This window comes from Galeopterus variegatus, unplaced genomic scaffold (assembly GCF_000696425.1).
Source record: "Galeopterus variegatus unplaced genomic scaffold, G_variegatus-3.0.2 Scaffold916, whole genome shotgun sequence".
Classification (NCBI taxonomy): domain Eukaryota; kingdom Metazoa; phylum Chordata; class Mammalia; order Dermoptera; family Cynocephalidae; genus Galeopterus; species Galeopterus variegatus.
In genome coordinates, this window is record NW_007727027.1 from 151,063 (window position 1) to 177,139 (window position 26,077).

A 26,077-nucleotide genomic window follows, 5' to 3' on the forward strand; every position below is an offset into this window, starting at 1 on the left:
AACACTTATTATCTAGTCACTTGAATATAATTTCATTTGCATTCATAAAGACACCATACCAGGAATTTGCTACCTCCACTTTACAGATACAAAATCTGAGGCGAATGGAAGTTGAATAACTTGAAAACAGCAAGTAAATGGCAGAGCTTGGATTCAATTCTAAATTTGTGGTCATCAAAAATCTATGTACTACTAACTCATTGCCACATGCCAATTGCAAATTACCTTTCTACCTATCAGACAAGGACTTTGGAACCCAGGAAAGCAGTCTCTTAAACACATGCAATAGATAAGCAGATTACAGAAGCATAAGACGTTGTGCCTGTAAAGGATGCTAGTGATTGTCTAGTCCAGTCTTTCACCTTGCAAAATATAAATGTGCAGTTAGAATCTAGAAAGAGAATGAGAGATATTTTCCTAAGGTATACTACAACCCCCTGCCCCCTTTTTTCCCTAATAGTTCCTCTTGGCCAAGAACTGCTCATATCTTTGGTGTAGACTGGCGGTTCCCAGAGGTGGCTCCACACTGGTATTACCTGTGGAGCCTTTTACAACTGTCTGTCTGCCTTCTGAGTCCTTCCTCAGACCAATTAGATCAGATCTCTGGAGGTGAGGCTTGGACATCCGCAATTTTAAAGACTCTCTAGACGATTTAATGTGCGCTCAGGTTTGAGAACTACTTCTATAGGCCATTTACAATTCGAAAGAATTTCTGGAGATTGTAAATAACCGGTCCCGAATCAGAAGATTGGTTATAAGTCCCATGCTCATGCTTGAAATAATTAGGCATAGAGGAAGTCTTGGATCTTGGAATAGAGGAATACTTTACTGGTATATTTAAAAAGATTCCAGGTAAATTGAAGAAAAGTGATACCTGTTATCATTTGAGTAAGAGAATACTTCCCACTTCTGAACAGGTAGGTCACACTCCTCAAAACTGGCAGTACATCAGAACTGAGATTTTTAAAATACAGATTCTAGGTTCCATCGCAGACCAGAGAATCAGAAATGTGTCTTATTAACAATCTTTCAAATGATTCTGATGCAGATGATCTAGGAAGTCCCAAAGACATATGTGTGTTTGAGGACCACTGATTAAGGATAGACTGGTTCACTAACTAAAGAAGGAACAGAGTAATTTAGAAAATGTATTAAGACTAAGCTTTATTTTGGGGGAGAAGGGAGATTTATTTGAAGAGATTACAATTGCATGGGGCAAGGCCAGGAATCAGTATTATTAACAAACACCTCTGGTGATTCTAGGTCAGATGACCTAGGAACACACTTTGAATAACACTGATAAAAGGGGACTGGTGTTGGAGGATTCTTTTTAAATCAAAATATTTTCAAAGTAAATCAAATGCATGAATGTATATTAACCATGAGTTAAAAAAAATAAATTATCTAAAGGTATTCAATCTGGTTTACTCAAATTATGCTACTTTATTGTTAGCTGGTGATTACCTTGTGTGCTTCTACTGCCTCTACTGAATTTTTTGTACCAATAAATATTTTAAGAATACTGTAATAATAATTTGGAGACTACAGAAAAATCTAAACTATTTTAAAATAATGCCCAATATTTGGTTAGTTTTCTGCAGGAAACTAAGATCTCAGTGAGTTGAGAGTTACAAAAAACAAAGGGGAGGGAAGAGATAAAGAAGGAAGGTTGGTTAATTGAGCATTTGTTAAATTCCAAGCTCTGGATTAGATTTTTTCCACACAGTTTAAATAATCAGTTTATACTTTGTAAGTGTCTATACAGAGAAATGAGAGGGAAATTTACTTGCAATTCATGTACATAACAATTTGATCTTAGAGAGTGATAGTGGTACAAGGAATCTTACAAACAAGGTCCAGAGAGGTTAAGTGGTTTTCTCAAAATTACAGTTTGTTGAAATAATAACCCAGGGTCACATTATTCATATTTCGGCTTGGCAGGCTATTTTGTATTTAGGTTCTGTTAACTATTTTATAAAATCCTTAGGAATATGGAGGCATTCAATATGAATTACTGAGAGGGAGGACATTTTGGATAGTACTGGATCTTACCTATTTTATTTTTATTTTTTATTTTTTCCTTTTTGTCTTTTTTCGTGACCGGCAACGGATCGCAAGGGGGGGGGGGGGGGGGGTACCGGACCGGGACCAGCAACGGGATCGCAACCCTTGGTGTTGCGCCCGCACCTCGCTCAGCCAGTGAGTGGTTGGTCTGTATGTGGGATCCGAACCCTCAGTGGGAGTGCTGCCGCGCTCCCAAGCGGCGCACTGTAGCAGTGCGCCACCGGGCCAGCCCATGGATCTTACCTATTTTAAAATGCTACAAAATCTCTAGATGAGAGACATCTAGGGGAAAAAAACCTCATCTTAATTGACTGATGCTTGCAATGCAATGGAATGAAGTTAGGGAGGGAAGAAACTGTATTCCTCTCCATGCACAGCTTGGTAATAAATATCTGCCCTTCACAGTACTTGCACTTTATATTCTCTTTAAATACTAATTTTCTTTCCTATTAGAAACAGTTGGTATGCTATTAATATTTGAATAGAATGCTAACATGTTCCAAATCCTTTTTAATCTTTCCTGCAATGTTATTTCCTTTTGGGCTTTAGAATGCAGTGAGATAAGAAGGACTTAAAATGCCTCCCTTCTGCATCCAGGCAGCAAACTGACCAATAAAAATAAATATAAATTATGAGCTCCAATTGGTACCAATAAGCTGGTACTGTCACTACATTTAAAAAAGTATTTTGCATGACTGCTAATAACATTCATTTATTCATTCAACAAGTATTTGTTGAGATCTTCCCTGCATTAAGCACTATGCTTATCCTATAGATTCTGAAGTTTGTTATATTTAGCGGCTTGATTATAATTTAAGAAGTTCCCCTACATGAGATCAGAGTCTTGAAACTCAAAGATATGATCAAGCACAAAGTCATAATGTAAAGACTTAAAACTTGTTTCAGTAACATTAATTCATGAAAAACCATTTTCTAGATGATTACTTCAAGACTCATGGAATCGAGTTTGAAAATAGGCAAAAAAAAAAAAATATCAGTAGCATAGTTTCCTATTCTTTTCATATTTAACCTCCAATTGGAGGTAAGAAGGGGTTTAAAGACTTAGAAAATAATTTTAAATATTCTGTTGCTTTACACCTAAACTGCTCTAAGCTTTCTCTCACAACAGAAAACATTTCCACGCATTTCAGGATTATCAGGATTTTTATGGTAAACATAAAAAATTTAAGCTGACACTGGGTTCTTACTAAGATTTTTTTTTCAGTTTCTACTTCATATTGTCTAATTTATGGATGTCATAAAATATATGACTGTGTCTTTTTCAGAGTGTAATACTGCTGATATGAACAATTCTGTGTATATTTTTATTAGTAAGCCCTATAATAATTAATGTTTATATATTCTTACTAATAAGGCCTACAACAATTAATATTCAAGTATTCAGAACACTGAAGGTAATAGTTTTTTGGTATTTTTGAAATAAAACATTTTAAATGGTCTGTTCTCTTTTTATATCCACAATTTATCCCCAGGGATAATTATTTGTTTTTATAGCCAGCAGCAAGCCAATTTTGTTGAATCAATATATCTTTCACATGAGATATCCTTACAAAGAATTGCAATCCACAGGATTTATTAAAGATGTGGCTGAGAAACATGCACCTTCTTAGGGGTTGCATTTCACCTAAACGTGGTAAAAGCCCACTTCCTTCTGCTAAAGCTCAACACCTAAAATATTTAAACCAGAAAAAATGCTAACAAATTTGATGTTTCACTTATTGTATACCTTCAAAAGTAAAAGTTCTTCCACACAGAAGGTACCATGCTACAGGTCTTAAATAATACCAATAAGTCACTCACATTTATAAGAATTGAGACATACGTGTATGATAAGGTGGAAAAACAATGAAAAAGAATGTGGGATTAAGAAAGATAGGACCCTTAAATTCTAATCTTAACTATTGTCACTAACTGATGTGTGTGTGTTTGTGTGTATGTGTGTCTTGAATAAATATCTCTGGATCTAGTTAACTCATAAATAGAAAGAAGGGATTGGTTTATAAACATTGCTATAATTTCTTCCAGCCCTAAAGCTCACAGATTAATGGACCCAGAACTGAAGGATTTAGCTGACTCATTCATTTTGGCACTTCAAATTCAGAAAAGTTATCCTTCTGGGACTTGGTAATGGGTTTTCTATACACAGATTTACCAATTAGTCACTTGGTAGAACTGCCTTGGCTTGAGTCATATTATCAGCATAAGATTATAGTCACAGTCCAAGAAAGAACCCAAATTCACAGTCAACAATAAAGGCAACTTCTCTCAAGTCTCTCAGTTTTTGAAATCATGAGCATCCATTATAACAAAGGCAGGCTGAAATAATATCAAATGCTTTTCTGCTTTCAGATAAAGCAGGTACTTTCTAAACTTGTTAGCAATGCACCCTCTTTAGATCCCTATACTTTTTATAGCACACACAAAAAATGACGAAGTAAATGTGAATGTATGAATTCGACTATTTTAACAATGAAATAAATGTGGGTGGAGAAATTCACTTATCAAAGAGGGCATCCACACAGACATACTATTTCTTGGTGCAATATGGTTAGAAGAGAGAATACAGAGGAAATCTACGTGGGTCAAAAGAGCAGACAAAGTTTGCTACTAAGAAACATGGCAAGTAGCTAAATAATTGCAGAATTTTGCTCTTTTTTTTTTTTCCCCCATTAAATCAGCAGTGACACTATAAACTCTAGTGAGAATAGTAAATGTAGGCTCAGGCTGGAGTTGGAAGGAAGCTTCCACAAGTCTCTTCACTTAATTGGAAGCTCCTTTAAGGTAGTGGTAGTACCATGTTCATCTTATCTCTGTGGTAGGTAGGGCACTACCAGACACAATGTACCTGTTCAATCATGGCTAAGAAAATGACCCTGGTTGTCAAACAATACTATATCCAATGCAGGAATCTTTCTCTGCTCAAATGCTTCCAGTGCTAGGAAGAGCTTATTTTCTCACAAGACAGTCTGGATTGTTGGACATACCTCCTCTTATTGAATTGAAATTGATCTCTGTCTCTAATTTCTATCTGGTATAGAAGATTATGGGTCTGAGTTCTGATAATGTCAACATGTAATAGCACTATTAGAATAAGTCACAAATAGATTTAGATAGATGTCATCAGAACATTCTAATTCTTTTGATAGATCTTTGGCCTGAATGAAATAAAGGCACTAAAGATTCTTTTGGGGGAATGTTTTCCTTGAAGAATCCTTAGCATTCCATGTTTTCTCACTTACTATCTCTGCTTATCTACAGCTCTCCCCTTCTCTAACTTTATGGAGGATAATGCTATAGGCAACTGCAAGTGCAGAGAGAAATTCTCTAAAAATTTAGTGTAATTATAGGTTTATTTTGATTCTGTAAAGCCCTGAACACCATGGTCATATATGCTATGGATGAATAATTACTAAAATGGAATAGAAAACAATATCTCCAATTAGTACCTCTAGGCTAGAACTGTCACTTCATTGAAACAAACAAAATTTTCCTGTGACTTTCAACGCCATTCATTTATTCATTCAACAAATATGTATTGAGATCCTACTCTGTGACAGGATGTTTCCTACAGACCATGTTTCCTACAGATCCCCACTTCATTAAATTTACCATCTTATATTTAATACATTGATGATAAATTTATTTAGGTTCTCTTAAATGATAGGACTGAAATCAAATGAGTACTATCATTCAAATGATATAACTCATCATTATGAGTCAATAATGACTCAAATGTTATATCTATTTGTCCATGTGATAAAATAAAACTGTTTTAAATATTGGGGCTTCAGAAAAAAATATTTTAAGTTGGTAAGTGATTAAAAATTTTATAAAAATGGTACCATTTATAAACATGATTTATGTCTATAGATATCCTTTTTTTGTTATTTGAGGAAATCATTCGTCTTATTATAACAAGTGTTATCAGAATCAGGAAGAGAATAATAGTCTTATATTTTATTAAGTGTTACGATGATTATTTCCCAGGTACTGCAAATCACAACAAATTGGGTATTTAGAAATATTTGAATAATTTAACTTAAGATCTTGAAAAGAAGTGACCGCATTTGCAAGTCAGCTTAATAAAAATAAATGGGAAGTCTTCCTGAGTAAACAGTTTGCTTCATATCTTTCTTATGCAGTACATGAATAATTCTGCCTTCACATATGTGGTAAAGGGGCTAAAAAAAAAAAGATCAGATAGAGACAGTAATACTCTTTGTTCAACTTCAAAGTCAAAGAGGTTAGAATTCAATTGCAATATGTTCTTCCTTTGTTGCATTATGCAAACTTGGAACTAGAGATTATAATATTTAGTGAAAATCTTTCATATTTTAAGATAAGCATCTTCATTTCCCAAACAGATTAAACAGCTGATCATTATAGAAATAACAATCGTCACAAATTTACATTATGAACAACTACAAAAACGTGAAAAACACTGTTTACAAATGATAGTGAAGAATAAATTACCTTTTCAGTGCATACAATTAAGTATATACAGGATAATTTAAAACCAAATAGAATGATTGCTAATACTGAGCTCTTAAAAATCTCCATCAAAATATACATGTTACCCAAGAGAGGCTGACAAAAATAAATTGTGACACAACTGCAGAATGTTGTTTCTCTTCTTATGCTCAAAACTTGGATGATATCTCATCAAAATATTTTACCAGTGTACAAAGGATGGAAAACTTTAATTCCAAAACCATTTCTCTAAATTACCAACAGACTTATATTCTTGATGCCTTTTCACATGATCACAAGCCAAACATGCATGTGATTCCCAAAATCGTGGAAGATTTACGGTGAAATCTTTCCTCCAGTTGAAGTAACTAAGGTATAACTTATTGTTTTTGTCGACTTCCTTCAGATACTTTGCTAGCTCACTGGGAGAGTTATAATCTTCCACATGAATGAATGAATCTGCTGGAATATAATTCTCATAGTTTTCCCTAGATGGCCCCAGAACAACGGGTACAGAGCCAGCCAGAAAAGCATTGTAGAGCTTTTCTGTGATGTAATCTTTGTGGATTGAGTTTTCAAAGGAAAGATAAAATTTACAAGTAGATATGGTAGGAATCAAGTTTTTATCATTGACATATTCTCCAAAGGCTTGCCCATAGGTATGGATTTCAATGCTTTTGCTTAGCTCATTGTAATACTTGACCCTGGCATGCTCAGGGTTCCAGTTACTTACAACCCAGCACACCAACTTCTCTTTACTTGGAACTTCAAACACAAAGGGGTTTGTGCTCACCGTCAAGAAGCCGTAAGGCACCTGGATATCAGAGTCACGGCGGTAAGTCAAAGTCAGATTGAACAAGTGCTCAATACCACTCTTTTGGGGAGTGTGAGTTGGTGATTCCAAATTCATCCAAATCCATTTCTGGAAGGGTGGTCTAGCCTGCTGAGGTAAATTAGTCAGATCCCAACTGATGTCTCGGTGATGGATCAGAACAGCATGAGATTTGTTGTACAGTGAACGGTCTGTCGTGAGATGGCATCCTTGGATATTGAACATTGCTTGGCAGGATGTAAGGTCAAAGGTCTGCCCAAATGGCCACACCCACACCAGAATGGTAGTTTCATTAAAGTACTCAGTCTTGGTGGAGAAGAAATTTTTCATTTTCAGCACTGAGCTGGCTGACTCCATGGGACTGAAGATCCAGCTGTTGGTGGGCTTGATGTAAATGAGAAGACAAGCCATGAAGCAGCCCAGGATAATGCAGACAATTAAAAATGGGCGGAGGATTCCTTTGGATGCTGAGGTCATAATTTTTTCTGTGAAACAGAGAAAGATAGAGGAGTAGATGGGGTAGGGATAAAGAAATAATCATAAGTATAATTTGAGATAAACAGGTGGTACATCCTAAAATATACTTAATCGCAAAGTCAATTGCATTTTCCTTTTCAGTGTTATCAAAAACCACTGAGAAAAACAGAGTTTCCATTTAAGCTAAGAAACTGCTTTTAAAGGAAGTTTCCCATAAAAATCTTCCTTAGAAATAATGAATCAGAATTTTTTCTAAATGTATCAGCTTATCTTCAAGTCAAGTTGTATTTTTTTCAGTGCCATCCCTATCTGTTCTATTTTCATTTGCTTGTAGAAAACTAGCACAACAGACTGTCATCACCAAAGCCATGACTAAAATTTTTAGTATTTCGAAATCACAACAGATTTGTGAATATTTCCTTGCTGATATAATCACTTATTTACTAGTGTATTGAGACTCTAATATAACTTTGTAGTTCAGATAGAATTCAACAGAAAACCAAACTTTTTAAAGAAAAAAGTTGTTTTTGTTTCTTAGTATAAGTTTATTTTCACTGTTTACAAATGCATCAGGATAGTCATGTGGTACAAAATGAAAACTCTTGATTTGATATATATATATTTTTAAGTAAGTACACTGATGCAAATTTCGATAAATTTAAAATGCTCACTGTTTTTTTCCCTATTTTGTCTTATATTTTTCTTTACTTTTAATAATCTGTTAGTACTCCTAATATCTACCAGATTGATGTGATAGTCAATGCTCTATTGGTATTAGAACAACATTCTCATTTATGTGGTATTGGCATCTTAGAAAAGTTTTTTTTTTTTTTTTTGCAATAAAATGATATTAGTATTACAGAAATAAAAACAAATGGATTCTCAAAAGAAAACATTTATATTTCAAGGAGAACAATTTTGATCTTGTGAATTTTAACAGGTGGTGGCTAAAAAGAAATTCGAGTGTTTTTTTTATGTGTCTTCAAGGTTTTTTCTCTCTGACATTCATGCCTCTTTACAAATATGAACACAAAAATATAATCTGTAATATACTTGCAAAACTGTTTCTTGATCAAATTCTTGCTAATTCTCTGAAACTCATATTGTTCCTCTCACCAAAATAATATGGCTTATCAATTTCAGATTTATTAAAGTATTTTGAAATCTTGATCCAAACTAGTATAGAAATATTACATTTTTTTTCTCCCAGAAAAGGGAGAACTTGTCCTTTGTTTAACTACCTAAATTTATGTGAACATTTACACATTATATTTTTTTGCTATTTGTTTTTCTTAAAGCATATGACATTCTCTCAATAGTAAAGCTTGGTTTTATGAGTCCAAAATTTCTGAACATTGCATTCCAGTGCACACCCAGAGTAGAATTATTGGAATCAAAGACTGCAGCTTACTGTCAGTGTTAGCTTCAGTCCTGCAGTCAATAACAAAAGGAAGCAAAATAGGTCCCTGGGACTACAAAGAAAATCAGGAAGAAATTATGAAGGAAATCTCAATTATTTAGAGCTAAATGACATTCAAGTTTCTATATGTCAAATTCTGTGGCATATTAAAGCAATAGTTTGGAGGAAATTTACAGATTTGCTCATTATTCAGGAAATTAACAAATTGGTCAACTCAAGAAGCTAGACAGAGAGCAATGGCACAAAGCTAACGAAATAAGAAGGAAACAAATTAAGGTAAGAACAAAAATCATTGAAATTCAGAGCAGAAATTTTAGATGATTAATAACATCACAAGCTTTGAAAGTACTAAGACAAACTGCCGGCAAGGATAATTAAAAAAGAGAGATAAATTCAAATTAAATATCAAATAAAGGGTAAATAATTGTTGATCTAACATAGATAAAAATTAGACATCACTATTTTGAATAATTTTACGCTAATAAATGTGAAAGACTTGATGAAATAAAAGGTTGCATTTTTGCACAAATAGAGAAATAACAATACTGGCACAAGAGGAAATAATATTTAGTGAAACATATAGTTAAAGAAATGAAATCCATAAATGACAACAACTAAAAACAAACTCTAGGCTTAGATGTTTTTGCATGAGTGTTATTAAATATTCAATAAATATGGCTGGCCAGTTAGCTCACTTGCTTAGAGAATGATGCTGATAACCCCAAGTTCTAGGGTTCAATCCCTGTACTGGCCATCCACCAAAAAACAAACAATGCAAAACAATTCAATAAATGGGGAATACTACCTCACTTTTTTTTTTTGTCTTTTTTCCGTGTCCGGCAACGGATCGCAACCCTCAGTGTTGCCCCCGTACCGGACCAGGGACCGGCAACGGGATCGCAAACCTCGGTATTGCTCCCACGCCTCGCTCAGCCAGTGAGCGGGAGCCGGTCCGTATGTGGGATCCGAACCCTCGGGCGGCGCGCGCCGCCGCGCTTCCCAAGCGGCGCACCATCCAGTGCGCCACCGGGCCGGCCCATACCTCACTTTTTTGTTTTTTTTAAAAAAACAAATCATTCTAGAAAACAGGAAAATAAGGCAAGCTTAACTATTTATGAGGCTAATTATAATCTTGTTACCAAAACAAGATATGGAAAGTTAAAAAAAAGCCAATTTCACTTGTGAACATAGATGCAAAAATACAAAAATTTGGCAATAGAGTATTGAAAATATATCAGGATGTGATTCAAAAATAAATTTATGAAGGTTTAGTTGCATTTAATCCCACTTTATAAATTTAACTAGTTGGACAATCTCTCTATTCTTTCTAGACTCTGGAATTTACAGACTGAGAAAACTTACTGATAAGGTCTTTTTCTTTGGAACAACATTAATCTTTAGCCTGCCTGATTTGACTGAATATTATAGTATTTTCTTTCAATGAGACCAATATTTAATGGTTGTTAGAAATGCTCTAATTGAAAGTTTCCTTAAATCCTTTTTGAGTTGAAATGCAATAGCAAAAACTATCTAAATAAATGTCAGCTCAATATAATCAGGTTACAACTGTAATAGCCACCACTTAATAAATGTTCACTCTCAGCTGGGCTTTATGCCGAGCACTTTATACACATCATTTCCTCTAATCCTCATACAAACCCTGTGTGGGAGATCTTTTCTCACTCCTTCACAGAAACTGAAGGCCAGAGATGTAAGTAACTAGCTTAACCACTGGGTTGTACTCTCATTTGCCTTCCCCAGCCTTATTGGAACAAATATTACAAACATCAATAGTCTATTTGCATTTGGTACCTCAGGTTTTGTTGTTTTGATTTCCCTAGTCTCTACCCTTAACTCTATAATTAAGGATTATTTACTCATGAGTTAAAATTAGATCAATTTCTCTTAACAAGGATAATACCTGACACATATGGCTACTATCAGTGCCAAACACTGATCTGAGCACTTACATTAACTCATGCATGCGAGTGTGTATGCGTGTGTGTATGTACATATATTAACTCATTCTATTCCCATTTTATTGGTGAAGTAACTGAAGCCCAAAATGATGAAGAAAATGGGCTCAAATCACATGGCTAGTACGTGGCAGAGCGCACTTTAAAACCCAGGTCATCTGGCTTCAGAGCCTGGGCACTTGACACATTTTAGGATCACTGATCCCCCAGGCTGCAGCCAGAGAATGCAAGCAGCTTGGTGATACCAGAATGTAAACTCTGTGAGGGACTTTGTTTTCTTTGCTGGTGTATGCTTATCACCAACATATAGTAGGTGTTTAAAATGCTGAATATGTTATATAAATGAATGGGTAAATTGCTGACTCTTGACTACCTACAAGACACTATGCTTGGTGGATAATCACACTACAAAAATGAACCAGGTGTGAATGAATGAATATGTGCTTAGTTTCTTTCTGTGTGCATTTAACATATATCCCTTTATGGAATAACTGCCATTGAAATTGACCAACAGTTACTCCTACCCTTAGATGAGCAAAATCTCTCAGTTTTGCCTCTCTTCATTGTGTTGGAAAGTTGGCATCGATCCAGTACATTTTAGTCTCGTGACTCTCTTTTTTTAGCCAAATAAGAAAAAATTTGTCACTAGACAGAAACAATGTTCCTTCTACTGTGTTTTTCAGTTTTCCTGCTTCATGGACATTTTTTATTACTTGAGGTTCTTCTTGTTAACTCTCTGAACACCCTCTCTCCTCAATTTTTCACTGCTGTCAGGGTCAATTACTAAACAACAGGGGCAGTTATTCAGTAACCCCTGCTTTGTACAGAAACTGTCAGAAAAGTTTGCCTCCTGGAGTCAAATTGACATCCCTTTGACAGGAACCTTTTCACCTATTCCTCATAACTAAAATTCAGCTGGATATCCAACATGTCTTGAACTGTTAATCGATATAACCTATTTTTAAAACAGCTGCAGCAGTGTGACTATAGCTCTCAACAGAGATGGCCAAAAATTTATAGCATAAAGCAAATTGTAACCATTTAGGATAATTAAACCTTTTCAAATATTTTTAAATAGCTTCAAGTATTATAAGAGAATATAATATTAAAACTTTACTATTAAAAATAACAGAATTTTTAGTAAAAATACTGCTTGATAAGACCTGGTATGCGTATGATTCCTTTTTCCATTAAGAGATTCCCTTTACGGTTCTTTAAGAATGCTTTACAGAATGTTAAAGAATGGAAGAGAGCTGGAAATAGGAAAGTTAGAGTTGTGATTGTCAAACTATAGATACATGTAAAGGTATTAAAGAGAAAAATGTGAAACTAAGGAGAAGAGGAGGCTTCTTCAAAGAATGGTAATCTTACTCTAAATTTTGTTTTTTATTTGTGTGTATATGTGTTGGGGAGGGTGTTGCATCCTTATTTTAAATGTAAATAACAGGAGCATACTACAGAATAGAATTAAATACTTGCCTAAATTTTTAAGATAGAACAGGATAGTTGGACTTGTAACTTGCCCCTTGGGGCATTATTCCTAGATTGTAGCCACTACCCACCTCTTCAACCCACCTCCCTGATCTCACACTACTTGGGAGGTAGGGTTGGAAGACATTTTCGCTTATGCCATTAGGAGTTCTTGGACAATCACTGTAATTACACTTACTCTCTATTTTTTGTGTGGATGCATAGTCAAACCATTCCTGATAAGACTTTTTATCCCTGGTAGAATGTGTGAAAGACATAGGCCATTTGAATAGAACTTGAGATCAACTTGGGGATCTTCAGATCAAATTGTACCAACTCCAAAGACCAGAAATAAATTATTAATCAATCGATAGGTAGACTAAAGTTAGAAATAGATTTTTTTCTTAAATAAAAGAGATTTCTACATATAGCCACACTGTGACCTCTTACTTGATAAAATAAATAAAATTTGTCAAGTACTTCAGATAGTGCCTGGACCATAGCAAAGATTATGTGTTTGTTATTACACAATCATTCCCCATTAAAAAATCAAGAATCAGAGCTCTTTTCTCAGCTGAAACTCTTTTGATTTCTATGCAAATTATTAGCATTTCTAACTATACACACACGAAAAAATCTCTAAGTACAAAATATAACTCATTATTAATAAAGTCTGGATAAAATATATAAGAACCATTTCCTAGTGAATATAAGCAGGATCTTTTAATAGTTCACGGAAGCATCCCTTTTACAATAAATTACTGTATAAGCATATTGTACTTAAAATATTTTGTGGCAAATATTTGTTGGTGAGAACCGCCTGCTCTTCTGATGATAGCACATCAATTTCTACTGGAATACTACCTTCCTCTCCTGTGTCAATCTTTGGGACTACAAAAAGCAGTATCTCCCCTTTCTCTAACCTACACTGATCAGGGGAGCCAGGTCATTCATACTGTCTCTGGGACTTTGAAACTGGAGTGGAAGAGCCAAGAGTAAGAATGTTGGAGCTGATCAATCATAGTAGAGTTCCCTGAGAAGATAAGTATGTAAATTCTGCTATGGGTTCATGGATCTGCTTCAAGTTCCACCTTTCTGGTCTTGGTTCTTCAGGTATTCCTTCAGTTCCAAGAGCTACTCCACAACCTCCCAGCAATTTCATTTTCATTTATGTTAGTTATAATTGGTTTTATTGCTTGAAACAAACAAACCCAAGCAAAAACAAACCTCAACCAAAACAAGCAGAAAAGCCAACCGATATGCTCCCCTCCTCCTTTTCTTCATTTTTTTTCCTCTCTAGGATCCAAAGTATGTAACTTGAATCTTTCAAAATATATCCGTAATTACTTGTATTTTATTTTAAACCCCACTGTATATAAATTCAAAACTGTAAACAAATGTCTTCATTTATATAAGTCATTGACTCCACACAGAGTTTAAGTATTTGGTGGCGTTGCCTAACTCTGAACTATTAGTATGCTCGTTAGTCAGGCTTCAAGAATAATTTGCTTCTCTTATAATCATTATGGTCTTCGTGTCATTGTATTACTATGGGATTCTGCAAAAGTCTTCTGAGTATTACACTGAATGCTCATAATTTATATTGCCTGGGTTATTTTTTTTTTTTTTTGCTTTTGGTTGTTTATTCTTGTTATTGTTTTAGTTTGCTTTTACTCATCCCAACAATTTTTTTTGCTAAGGACACTTACAAGATTAAAAACAAAAGCTTTACACTTTCACTATTATATACCAAATTATAGTCCGCCTTGAAGTACTGTAAAACTTTATACATTTGTCACCTCACTTTCAAAGTTTCCTTTGAAACTTTAACTTCCATTGAACCTCTCTCAAGGGCCTTCTTGCTCCTAGTTCCCACAGTTCTCTCCATTAGATTCTGAGCCAAATGCCTCCTGCGTTTGGGAAAAATGCCATTTACTTCTTGGCAAGAAGGCACTGGGTGATCTCTGTAATGCTATCAAATTTGTTTGTGAACCTTTCTTGATGATCTCTGGATATAATCTCTGGTATTTCCAGAGGTAAGCCTCTGTTGTATTTCCTTAAACCTTGGGGAAGTTGCCACCAAATTATGCCAGTTTTGGTTACCAATGCTTTTCCTGAATATTCCTCAGAACACTCTCTAGCACATACTAACAGTTCCCTGATTGATTTCCGCAGTGGTTTCATCTTTAAACAGCCTAATAAATGCCTTTTGTTTTGTTTTGTTTTCATTTTTGCCTGACATTTGTTTCCATTGGCGAGAGTGCTGCCAACTGCCAGTGTTCCTGCACTGCAAACTCCTTTATTTTGGGCACTTTCTATATTCAAGCTCTTTGAAGTTTTCTTTTCAACTCAGGATTAACCTCTTTTAGTTTGATCTTTTATATACTCTCTCCTCTCTACTCAATCACTAGTTCTTAATCTCTGTCTTTATTCACTTTAGAAGCTCTATTTACTAGCTTCAGCTATAGCTAGAGCAATCAGATCTGACACTGAGCCCAAGTGTAATCTGTCTCAAGCTCCACCAGCCCATAAGGAATGCCCCAGACAGGCCCAGAGGGTGCCTTTCTGGCATTTTCCCAGAACATGCTTTCTGGCACCCATGGAGGACGGCAGTCTTTCATAACTTGGCTGTCAGCACCAGCACTTTCTATGATTATTGTCAGATTTTAGCCCACAGCAGCCAGCCAAGGAAAGCCAGAGGAACCTTAAAACAAACAAACAAACAAACAAAACCCCGAAAACTCAACAAGAACATCAGCCTCAAACTCTCATTTTGGGCTGATACCTTACCATGCCTACTGATTTTAAAGATAAGTCTTCATTCCTTCCAGATGGCAAAGTAGAGCAATTAACCCGGTGGATTCTTCTGGACATCTTCCTGTCCTTTCATTTCCATACCCAACCCAGCACCAAATCCTGCCAATTTTACCTTTGAAATAATCCTTACATTAGTTAACTTCTCTATTTTCCTAGCTCAAACGTCTATCATCTCTTGTATGGAACAATGACATTGCTTTCTAGGTGGTCCACCTGGCACTCACTTTTCACCCTTTCAATTTGTTCACAGTGTAGTAGTCCAGTGGTCCTCAAGTATGGCCTTACACATCATCATCATCAGCAGCAGCATCGGCATCAGGCATCACCAGGGATCCTGTTAGAAATGCAAATTCTCCCACCCTAACTCGGGCACATGGAATAAGAAACTCTGGGGTGAGGCCCAGCAAAGTGTTTTCAGTGCCCTCCAAGTGGTTCTGATATACACTAACATTGGAGTATCCCTTTAGTAGGGTGATATTTCAAACCATAGATCACAAGCTTCCCTTCTTTTTAAGGCCTACCCATGAATTCCTATTGCTTTTAAGACAAAATAAAAAGATCTCAGTGTAGCTTAAAAAGCCCTGGATGATGGAGATGCCGCCTCTGTCTCCAGCCTCAGTGCATGCCAATTTTGCACTCCCCGTGTTGTCACGCTGTCCCTCTTGCCTCTACCTGAAACATTTCTCTCCCCTCTCTGCTGGTTTACTCCATTTCACTTGATCAGCTCTCAGCTCTACTGTCAGTTGCTTATGGAAAGATTACTGACAACCTCCCAACCTTTCCCCAACACACTAAATCAAAGCCCCAGGTACACTGTCAGAGTATCACGTGTCATTTTTGTATAGCATCTGCCACAGTAACAAATTTATCCATGTTTGTGTGAGTACCTGATTAATGTTGTAGTCTCTGTTCAACTGTAACTAGGCTCATAAGGCAGAGACTGAGTGTTTTTACTCAGATTTCAATCCCTACTGCCTAAGTCATACTTGGTATATTCTTGCTCCCAACATACATTTTATGAGTGACCAAAGACCTAACAATTATTGAGAATTTACAATGTTCAAGGCACCAGGCTAAAACTTCCATGTAGATTTTGTCACTTAATCTTCAGGAAAAAAAAATTTTTTTGTTCATTTTGCAAATAAGTATATATCACTTCCTATGTGTCAAACATGGTTCTGAGTACTTTATAAATATTAATTCCTTTAAATCTCACAACAACCAGATAAAATATACACCAGTATATCTATTTTTACAGATTGGGAAACTGATGTGCATCTATTTGCTTAAGGTCACACAGTTAGTGATCAGGCACAATTTGGACACTGGTGCCTAGACTCCAAAATGTATTGCTTTAAAAGCACATGTTGAGAATTGAGATTCTAGTTTACAATTGCAAAGACTTCTATGCATTATATGAATACAAATTTATTTTGTGACACGTATTACTCTGGAGCCATTGTTCATGGAAACTAAATTCACCAACACCTCTCTGCTTTCATTCTGGAATCAAATGGCCAGGAACAGTGAGTGGGTCGAGAATACTAGAAGTTTTGGGTCATTCTCCTCCTGCCCACAAGAGTGTGTAGAAAGGTGAATCAGAGCAGGGAAGAAGACTAGCCTTGTTTCATTACTGGGGTGTTTATAAAGCAATTCAAGGAACACCAAGGATTAATGATGCATACATAATTGCTGATCCAAGTCCTGTATAGCTGTAGCCCTTGCTAGCCACATTCTCTTTCAGATGAATTTCTTATGTGCTAATTTGTTGAATCAGGTTTGAAAATTAACTAACCTCAAAGAGCCAGGTTGCCTAATTACAGTAAGCGTAGAGAATAGGAAGAATTTAAAAATTTCAGTTATATCCCAGAGTTTTCCACATGATACCATCATTTAATATTTTTAAAGGATTTACAAGTATTGATTTTAATCATTACTTAAAACAGAATAAAGAATTTTCTTTCTATAAATTTTTATATTCTGAATTCCCTGGATCTCAGCAGGCAACTACATAAGGTCACATACTTTTAATGATCATATTATAATAGTTTGATCCTTTATTGGTCTTATCAGCAGAAATTTGTCTTCTTCAAAGTGACTTCCCCAGTTGTTTTTTTGAAAAACCACGGGATGTTTATATGGAACCCAAGCCTGTCTGGCAGACACAGTCTCCACTGCACCCTGTGTGTCCTCCATCACTTGGCTACTACTAGTCTGAGAACTCACTGGATGGAACCTCACTTCTGCTCCTACCTGTCAAATGTGTGGGCCTAGAATCCCAAATTCAGCTGTCCTCTGACCTCTAACTCTCTAGTTGCCAGAGGTTCTAGGTTCATGTTGCAATTGGAAAACTGGCTATCTGAATCAAACTTTGTCACTTACTCCTGCAGCTTTAAATTTGCTGAGATAATTAGAACATTTCCTTCAATTTCTGGTCCTCTATTAACAATAGAGACTTTAGTTCCATTTACAGGGCAAGGTAGTGAGTCCATGGGAAACCAACTGTTTTATCCCCCTTGGTTCTTCCTAACACCCTTTTTGCTAGCATAAAATTCTTGTTCTTCCAGTTTGTGAAGGTTAAATTTATGTGCCAACTTGATTGGGCAGTGGGATGCCCAGATAGATGGTTAAACATTATTTCTGGGTGTGTCTGTGAGGGTGTTTCTGGAAGACATTAGCACTTGCATTAGTGGATTGAATAAAGCAGATCAACCTCCCTCATGTTGGTGGATGTCATACAATCCACTGAGGGTCTGAATAGAGCAAAATGGTGGAGGAAGGCTGAATTTGCTCTCTGTCTGACTGATTAAATTAGAATGTGGATGGATCTTCTGCCCTCAGTCCTCCTAGTTTTCAGGCCTTTAGACCTGGACTAGCATCCACACCATTGGCTCTCCAGCTCTCAGGTCTTCAAACTACACCACCAGCTTTCCTGGGTCTCTACTTTGCAGATGGTGGATTGTGAGACTTCTCAGCCTCCATAATCATGTGAGCCAATACCTTATAATAAATCTGTTTCTGTGTATACTCCTTATCATAAATATCTTTTTCTCTCTTTATAAATCTCTTTTATATATATTCTCTCTATATAAAATAACTCTCTTTCCTATTGGCTCTGTTTCTCTGGAGATCCCTGATTAATACACAGTTACTAAATAATCAAGCATATCAAAGGATGTTAACAAATACTAAGAAGGCTGCTGGAGTAAAAGAGAAAACATCTACCAACAGAGGTAAACACTGTATTAGATGGAGGCATTCCCATGACAACATTTTCTGGATCAGACTAAATTTTGCAGGTTGATCATCTTTTGAAATCAACTGATACTAATTAGTGCCAGCTTTACTGGGATTAAGTAAAAACACATCAGTGTAGTTAATTAATGAGCAGCTCCTGAAACTTCAATTGAAATTTACAATAAGAGAACAAACTAGTAAGAAGAAAAATAGAAATAAGCAACAAAGAAGTCAGTAACCTAAGAAATAATATGATAAAAGCATAGCTAAAGAGATTTCAGGAAAAAAGCAAGTTTAATCAATTTGCAGCTAGTAATCTGAAAATGAACTAATTATTATACTTAAAAGAAAACTAATTATTATACTTAAAAAGTATAATTATTATACTTTTAAAAGAAAAAAGGTGGAAAGGCGGAATTTAGAAGTAAAAAACCCGAGGGCGAGAAACAGTTAATATTACAGATACGAATACCCCAAACCTTGGGAGGGAGGGCTTTTCTTGTATCAGGAAGCTCATTTGGTTCTGTTGGATTCTTTCTCCATAGCAATAATGAAACATCTCAGGGATCATCTAACCCTCTTACTCTGACATAATTTCTAATAAACAATCTTTTGAGTATTCAGTTTATCAAGTAGTTAAATACTCTGAAGAAAGTGTCATATTTTGTGAACATAATAGCAAAAATGAAGTCCTCCAAAAAAGAATACATCGAAAGAGAACACTTGTTTCCTTTCCTTCCACTGCACTGGAAAAAACATTTGTCCTCACACCTAAGGCTGATCCCTCCTCATTAAATTCTGAAATCTAAATGTGTAAAGTTATCTCATTCCATTCATTATCCTTTATTTTTTCTACGTCTTCAATTTTCGTATTTCTACTGGTTGTTTTCTATCAGAATTTAAATAAAACCATAGTTCTCTTATCTTCAGTTACAGAACCTCCGCCCTTCCAAACACTGCTTCTGTTTTCTTGATCTTCATGAATAGCCAAAATATCCAGATAACCTCCTAAGACTCCAATTGGAAGTCATTACTTATTTCTTCTACTCCCCTAAACCTATATCTAGTCAATTACTACATTAGTCAATTGAAATGCTGAAGATTTATTAAATCTTGCTCCTTTCTCCATCCTGCTGTCACTTCATCAGTTAGGCCTTCTATCATTTATTATAATGAACCACTAATTGTTACACTTGATGTTGGTCTTGCTTTCTTCCAATTCATAGTAAACACCGTGGCTTAAGTTTTTTCTTTTGCTTTTCATGCTCTTTCTTTTAAAAAGCTTTATTGTAAAAGTTATGTTGGGGAGTGGGGAGGAATGAGTTAAAGCAGCCAGCCTGTGATTCTCCAGATTACCAGGGAGAAGCTCCTAGGGAGGGAGGAGGAAGAAGACTGGAAACCTGGTCTAATCTCCTTGTAAAATTGACAACTTGACCCCTAGGCCAACCATTGGGAAAATAGAATAGTTTGGTCAGGGCCATCACCTTGGATCCAGTTGGGTGTGGTTCAGCATTCTTTGTAAGCAAATTGTGTGTGTGTGTGTGTGTGTGTGTGTAGTTAGTGTGCATGTGCACCAATGTATCTTTTTAGTTTTGTTGCTATTCTTGTGTTCTTGAGAGAGAGAGAGAGAGAGAGGAGTTTGGTGAAGCAGGCGGGTGGGCAACGGCATCGGGCATCCACCCTGCACAGCCATGCTTTCCAACCTATGGCTCCAGGGACCTTTTGGCTGGAAACCTAGCTCAGAGACCTGCCTGAAGGGGTCTGGGGACCCAGCCTGGCATGTGAAGGGTTTGTGGCCCAGTCTGTGAATGGGCTTGAGGGGTCTGTGGGCTCCAGACCCAGCCTTAGCTCAACAATTGGCCCAGTTGGTACAGGATCACCAGCAGATAAAAGACACCACAACTGGCATAGTTGTTGTCCAGTAGCTTTACAATTGGCATCACAAACAGGATTAAGAGCTAGACAATTGGCGCTGTGAGGATTCCAGGCCTTAGCTGAGCCAGACACCAACAGACTAATAATATTTGCTAGAAGGAGAATTCTTATCTATGAAATACCTTCAGTAAGATGTTTTTGGTTTAAGATTGCTTACTGTAAACAGATGTAAACTTTGATGGTTTTATGTGGCATGGCTCCCTAGACAATGTCACAGAAGCTACACAACTATCTTAATTATAAAATGGAGATACTTTATAACTTGTATGCTCTCCATTGCGTGAGATGACACTGGAGACTTCTACTACTCTGGACCAGAGACTATATGTCTGATGTGAAAAGTGTGCTGTGGAGGCTAGTAGGATGTTTCAGACCTCTCCCTGCCTCTTCACTGATTGCATCCTTAAATTATTAGTAAACCTTGACACTGGGCACAATCTTTTGTTTTGTTTTGTTCTGACCACCTCTAACCAAGTGAGCTAACTGGCCAGCCTTGGGCACAATCTTTAATTGAAGTGAGTCTGATAAGACAATCTGATCTTTTGCATTTGCTTAATGTCTATTGTATACAATTCTGAAAATACACAAACGTAAATGTGTCTTTCTAGTCTTTATTGTATAGATCTATTTAAGTATCTTAACTGTTTAGTTTCAATTGCCGACTGTGTATGCAATTTTTTAAAACAATAGTGAAAACCAGTAGATATAGATATGTTTTTCTCCTGCTTTTTAAAAAACTTAATACTAAGTTTTGAGCATTTGCTCAAGTTGCCGAGAAACAACTTGATTTTTAATGGCTGGATAATATTTTATTGTATGAATGTATGGTAAAAAAATTTAACCATTCATCAATTGTTGGTTGTAAAAATTATTTTCACTTTTTCCCTAATATAAATATTGCTACAATATACAATTTATCCAAGAATCTATAACTACATTTCTGATTATCTACTTAGGATTGATTTAAAGAAGGAGGAAAACTAGATGAAAGATCATGAGCAATTTTAAGGATGTATATCTTTACAAAAAGATATAAGAACTCACATTTTTTTTTTTTTTGTGACCGGTAAGGGGATTGCAACCCTTGGCTTGGTGTTGTCCGCACCGCACTCAGCCAGTGAGCGCACCGGCCATCCCTATTTAGGATCCGAACCCGCAGTGGGAGGGCTGCCACGCTCCCAGCCCTGCACTCTCCTGAGTGAGCCACCGGGCCGGCCCTTTTCTTAAAAAAGGAAAGCGCTCCTCTCATCAGAATCTAGACTTATTGAGTATTACCTTTAAAATGTATGTATGTGACTTTTTTTTGCATTTTGATAAGTACATGATTTTTTATTTAATTCACTTTAATTAATAGTGAAGTAAGCTTATATTTATTCATATTTTTTTATAAATGGGTTGCCCCTTTGTCTATTTCCCAAATTTCTTTTACTGTTTAACTTGCTAAATTGGAGGAACATTTTGCCAGTTACATTTATCAGTCATAATATCCCTTCGGTTTCCTATCTGTTTCAAAGTTTTTGGTAAATTGTCATTTGATTGTGGTTTGTTCTATTGGTATTCAAAAGTAATTAAATTTTATGTAGTCATATCTTATTTCACCTTTGCTTATCTTTGTATTTATACTTAGAAAGTATCTCATAACTAAAGATCAGTGGAATCAATATGTTATTCTAACTTTTAATTACAATTAGTTTTATATTAGACTTTTTAATTCTTTGGAATTATTTTCATACTTGGTATGTAATAAGGGACAACTTAATATATTTTTCAATACACAGCCAATTCTTCCCAACAAATTTATGGCATAATCTTTCTCTTGCCCATTGTTTTATGATGCTTTATTTATCAATTTCATGTATGTGTCTAAGTTTATTTCAAGGATGTCCATTTTATACCATTTATCTGTTGATTATAGTGTTATAGTATGTTTTAAGTTGATTATATTAATTTTCTCCTCCTAATTATTATCTTCAATTTTAGAATTACTTTTGTGCAGTCCATCCTTGAAAAAAAATTGAGTTAGTATTTTGAAGAAATATTTTATTGTATCTACTTAAATGATTTGATAAAATGACATGTCAAAAGTAGTTCTTCTCAATGAAGACATACAATGTCATTCTGCTGAAATTGTTCAAATCTCTGAGTAAAGGTAGGTGGTTTCCTATCTACAGAATATTAATTTTTTTCTGAGGCATTTCATGGTTTTTGTTCTTGTTGCTATGTACAGTATCTTACCCCCAAATCTTCTGATTATTTCTGAAGTAGAGCAAAACTAATGATATCACATTTTTATATTTTATTAGGCCACTTTACAGAACTTTTAATTTTAAGCATTTTGGGCCAGTTTTATTGAGTCTTCAAGTTATATATGCATAGCAGGCTTTGTAAATAATATGTTTTTCTGTACAGTTTTCCATGGGTAAAACTTAGTTGTTTTTTGGCTTGTAATTTCCAGAATAATGTTAAATAAGAATGACAGTTGGCATCCTTGCCACATTTCTATTTGCAAGGACTGTGTCACATCTGGCTATTGTGTAAGATAGATACTCTTCTCATGTTAAGGAAATTACTTTCAATTCTACCTTTAAATCAAACACTAATTCTATTTTTCCACTTAATTTAATTAAAATTTTTGTCTACTAAGAGTATCCTGTAATTTTTCTTGTTATATCTTTGACACGTTACCATACCAATAGGTCTCCTTATGCAAACTTTCCTTGAATTATAAGAATAACACTATTTTTTTCTGTACAAATTAGTGCTGATATTCATTTAGGTATCTTTGCATACATTTCCAGAAATGACTGTGTATTTTTCTGTTATGGCAGCCCTCAAGTTTTGATATTAGTGCAGGATATCTAAATAAAGAGTTAGATGAAATGATACAGGCATTGCACTGTTCCTAGTAAATTGTAAGTACAAAATAAATACTAACTATTAGTATTAAATAGTTGTTAATACTAACTATTGTTATCTTATGTGTCAGGTAGTATTATTGAGAAGCTTTTGTAGTATGAGGTTTATCTTTCCTTGGGAGTTTGAAACCAACTGGTCTTGATCTTCCCCCTTTTTAATTCATTACCAATTGCTTTTATCTATGTATTTAATTTTTTTCTATTATTGAGTTAATTTTGATTTTGTCTATGGCATTAAGATTTTTGAATATAGTAATATCTCACTGCATACAGTACTTTAAAAAAATAACAATAGCAAAAACAACAACAATAACCTCGTCTGATTTTGTTCTTACGTCACTTCCCCTGGGTCTTATTTTGCTTATTTCTCCTTAAAGGAATCAGTTGCAGCATTACCTCCTAGACTAAATGCACTTGTCCCCCTGCCCCCAACAGATGCCTATGTTGAAGCCCTAACCTACAGTGTTAGGGGATGGGGACTCTAATTAATTAAAGTTATATGACATTAAAGTTATATGACACTATAAGGGTAAAGCCCTGACGCAATATAATTAATGTCTTTATGCGAAAAGACACCAGAGATCTCTTTCTCTCTCCCTCCTTCTCTCCACATACACAAAGAAGAGGTTATGTGAACACTCACTGAGAAGGCAGACTTTTGCAACCCAAGGAAAGAGCCCTCACCAGACACTTACCTTCACATGGGCTTATCTTGGCATTACAGTCTCCAGAACCAGGAGAAAATAAATTTCTGTTGTTTAAGCCATCTGGTCTGTGGTATTTTATTATGACAGCCTGAGCAGATTAATATACCTCCTTTAATATATATCAAAGTCTTCAAATTTCCACACCCCTATCATCAAGAAGTTTATCATAGCACTTACTTTGTTGTATTGCTCAATAAATATTTGTTATATTAATAATATCAACAGAAAGTCATATTCCCCTTTCTGAATAAATGAACTCACCACTCAGTTACCTCAGTGTGTGTATGTTAATGTGACATTATTTCCAGGTGCACTGACAAAATCTGTTTTCTGAGCCTGGAAAGTGGAAGCATCCTGAATGTCTTCCCTTGGGTGCCTGAGACACCAGTAGGTCTTCTCCAGTGACATCTATTTGTCTCCCTCTAAATTTAAAAGTAATAGTCTAAATATAGTAGATAAAAAGTTAACTGAACAGATTCACTCACTACGGCTTCATCTATGACTCAAATAATTTGTCTTTACTTTTATGCTACATGAAATAAGTGTTAGGTTGTATCTTTAATAACTGTAAGCAGGAAGACCATCTACTGGTTTCTGGACTATGTGGGGCACATGGCACATTGTCCTGTCACTGACAACACTCACTCTGGACGCAGCCTACCTAGTTTCAAATCCTGGATATACATCTGGTTCTCTGTGAAACTTTTGGGCAACATCTCAACCTATCCATATCTCAGTTAATTCATCTAAAAAATGAGAAAAATACTTACCTGCTAGATTTTTGCATGTAAGATGAACCGATACATGCAAATTACCCAGGACAGTCCCTGACACATAGCAAGCACTTAGTAAATATGAACTGTAATAATTGTTACACGTACATGTATTTAGTTTAAGATGCATACCTTTTTCACTATAGAATATAAAATTGCTACAACAATAGCAATAATAAACTTTGCATTTCCTCTGAGAGACAAGGTTGCAGGAGATTTTACATGGGGTAACCTAGTCGCTTAACCATGGAGCAATTGGTCACCTCTCACGAAAAGAAAGTGTTATTTTGCAGCATAAATGTGTCACTACTTGTCATTGGCCACAAAGCAAAAGGCAATTTGTTATATTTTAATTTGATTTTGTTCCATCTTTTAGAGTAATTACTGGACAATTATTTTGTCATAAGCTGTATGCTTAGTAGGCAAATCTAGCTCCATGAGATTAAAAAACTCATTTTCTCTGATGTGCTTTGCCACTCTTTGACCTTCAACTTCTGAAAGCATATTTTTCAGGTGTTCTCTTTGGGAAAAAGTGATTTTCCACTCATTGTCATTTTCTTAATTTTAATTATTCTTGTGTACTGAACTCCCATTCTTTCTTTCAACCAGCAAACTAACTTACTCAAAGCTTTGTATATGTGCACAAATGCTCATTAAATATTTTTTTAAGTTCATGTGTTTATGTGACATAGCATTATGAATGAGAGCTTCATTAAGAACTCATAAGCATAAAAAGAAGGGGTAAAGAAACACATCCTGTTGAATAATAGATGCCTTTAAATTTTTTTACCTTAATAAGAAAGATGGTCCTCCTCTGTGCGCCCATAACTGCTGTGCATCTTGCATTTTAATGAGACCATAAGTGACTTGACTGTGTTCCTCCCCTGTTAGACCATAAGCTCCATGGTGCTGTGAATCAACTTTATTTTGACTTTCTATTCTTTGTACTTAGCACATTTTCTG

The 26,077-nt window shown here is 35.5% G+C and overlaps 1 protein-coding gene across 1 annotated transcript in view; it reads right to left on the bottom strand.

The window, feature by feature from the left end:
- Positions 1-6,410: 6,410 nt before the first annotated feature.
- FUT9 (fucosyltransferase 9 (alpha (1,3) fucosyltransferase)) overlaps positions 6,411-26,077 on the bottom strand; it is an 85,890-nt gene continuing 66,223 nt past the window's right edge. The window contains exon 2 of the mRNA XM_008573419.1: positions 6,411-7,872. Coding sequence (XP_008571641.1) covers positions 6,785-7,864 — 1,080 coding nt within the window. The 5' untranslated portion in view covers positions 7,865-7,872 and the 3' untranslated portion in view covers positions 6,411-6,784. The remainder of the gene's footprint in view (positions 7,873-26,077) is intronic.